Source organism: Quercus lobata, chromosome 5 (genome assembly GCF_001633185.2).
Source record: "Quercus lobata isolate SW786 chromosome 5, ValleyOak3.0 Primary Assembly, whole genome shotgun sequence".
Lineage (NCBI taxonomy): Eukaryota > Viridiplantae > Streptophyta > Magnoliopsida > Fagales > Fagaceae > Quercus > Quercus lobata.
Genome location: NC_044908.1, coordinates 27,750,189 through 27,752,054, shown reverse-complemented (window position 1 = coordinate 27,752,054; position 1,866 = coordinate 27,750,189). Strand labels below are relative to the sequence as shown.

The 1,866-nt window shown below is 41.1% G+C and overlaps 1 protein-coding gene across 1 annotated transcript; it reads left to right on the top strand.

Moving 5' to 3' along the window:
• Positions 1 to 203: 203 nt before the first annotated feature.
• Positions 204 to 1,496, top strand: LOC115989226. The gene is made up of 2 exons (XM_031112895.1): positions 204 to 856; positions 1,245 to 1,496. Exons 1-2 carry the CDS (start codon positions 377 to 379, stop codon positions 1,299 to 1,301), a joined length of 537 nt encoding a protein of 178 aa, XP_030968755.1. The 5' UTR covers positions 204 to 376; the 3' UTR covers positions 1,302 to 1,496.
• Positions 1,497 to 1,866: the final 370 nt, after the last annotated feature.

Sequence of the window (1,866 nt, the reverse complement as noted above, 5' to 3'; positions counted from 1 at the left end):
CTTCACTGGATAACACCACCAATCATTTCGAACGGTTTGGTCTAAACCAACAAGCAACACAACAAACCCCAAAATCAAATGAACAACTCGTCCAATGGGTTAGAAATTAGCTCTTAACTCTTAAAGGAACATAGGAAATTTGACTTGGCAGGTCCTAATAGAGCAGACTGAGCAAGCACGATCATACCCTATAGCAACTAGGATAGGTGAGATGGCTCTTAAAGGAGCCCGCACCAATCCACTCGGCCAACATGCAAAGTTTGCAAACCTCTAAAACCGCCACTTGTACTTTGCTACTATTACATGCAGCATGCAACATAATAGTAGAACTCTCTTTTAAATAAGAAAGAAAGAAAACACATAAACTCCCTTGGAAATGCAACACAACCAAGCTGTGAAAAAGAAATACACTAACCCCAAGTCTCTAATGGCTCTCTCATCAGATCAATCATCCATCACCAACGGAGAACAAGAAGCCTCAGTCAACCTAGAATTCGAGAACTTTCACCCACTGACCCCTCACATATCCATGATTTCTCTACCTCAATATCCCGAACCTGTGCCATTCATAAGCATACCGATTCATCCCCAGACTCTGATATGGGACACTCAGACTCAGAGGAGGAACAACAGCTTTCAAGCACCACCATCTCCTCCATCTCGCCAATATCCATCCAGGAACACAATGGGCTATATTCCAGTCCGAGTTGGAAACCTCCATCGTCTCATGCAACTTCCGGTATATATGGGGACATCAGAGAATTGGGAGCCAGAACCACCACCACCACCACCACCACCCACCCAGACTCTTCCTCTGTCCGAAGCCCTTCCCTACTTTCAAAATCTTGGGCAGCAGGTAAACTCACTCGCAGGAACACAACATAATCTCAAAACACACTTGTTTTTAAGTTGTAAGTTGTGGTGGATTCCTGTATTATATTTTACTAGCAAATATGTTGTGTTTTGACATTTTGGTGTGGAAACTTATGGCTACAAAAATAATTTATCGTGTAACAGACAATTAACCCACAGTCCTAGTCTATTCCACGTATTGCTCCTTTTTGCATGAGAAATGTCTATTACGTACACAGACTCACTTACATACTCAGTTTTTTGAACTATGCTACTAATATGTGAGTGTCTGACAACTTTGGAAATTATTGTGTTCTATGTTGGCAATTAACTGGCTATCAATCTGTGGCCTTTTGACCTCAGATATTTCTGTTTTGGTTTGTGATTTGTAGGATCCTAATGGAGCGAGAATGGACCGTTTGTCCCGTTCGTCCTCGGCCCGACTGTGAAGCTAATGGGTGTGCCGATGATGTACTGGCAAAGAGGGGGAGACCAACCTAGCGGAGTACAAGAACATGACCACTTTCCATCTTTTGTTATCAAAGTTATGTATGGGGATTACCAGGGAATGTCCCATGAACTAACCACTTTTGTATGTACTCACTATAATTAAATAAATAACATGCTCCCTTTCTACCAAGAAAGAAAAAGACTGATTTGAACTAAAAAGTTCCTCAAGCAATCACAATTACACACATTGGTGTCCGTTCTCTAGGTTCGACCCTCACCTTCTCCCACCCCAGTCAAAAATAAATAAATAAATAAAGACACCAACGTACAAGGGCTAGCAACTAGATCCAATTAATATGCCTGAACTTTCAGTGGCTAAACACCGGAGTATTTAGCCTAGCCGGAATTATGATAGATTAATTACGGGCAAAAATACAAAGCTGTGTTAGGTTTCTGACACCCTCAAGGGTGCTTAAGAACTATAACATTGTTCACAAAGATAGGGGGCATTTTATCCATGATTTATAAGATTTATAATTAAACCTTTTGTAATTCATTTCTTTC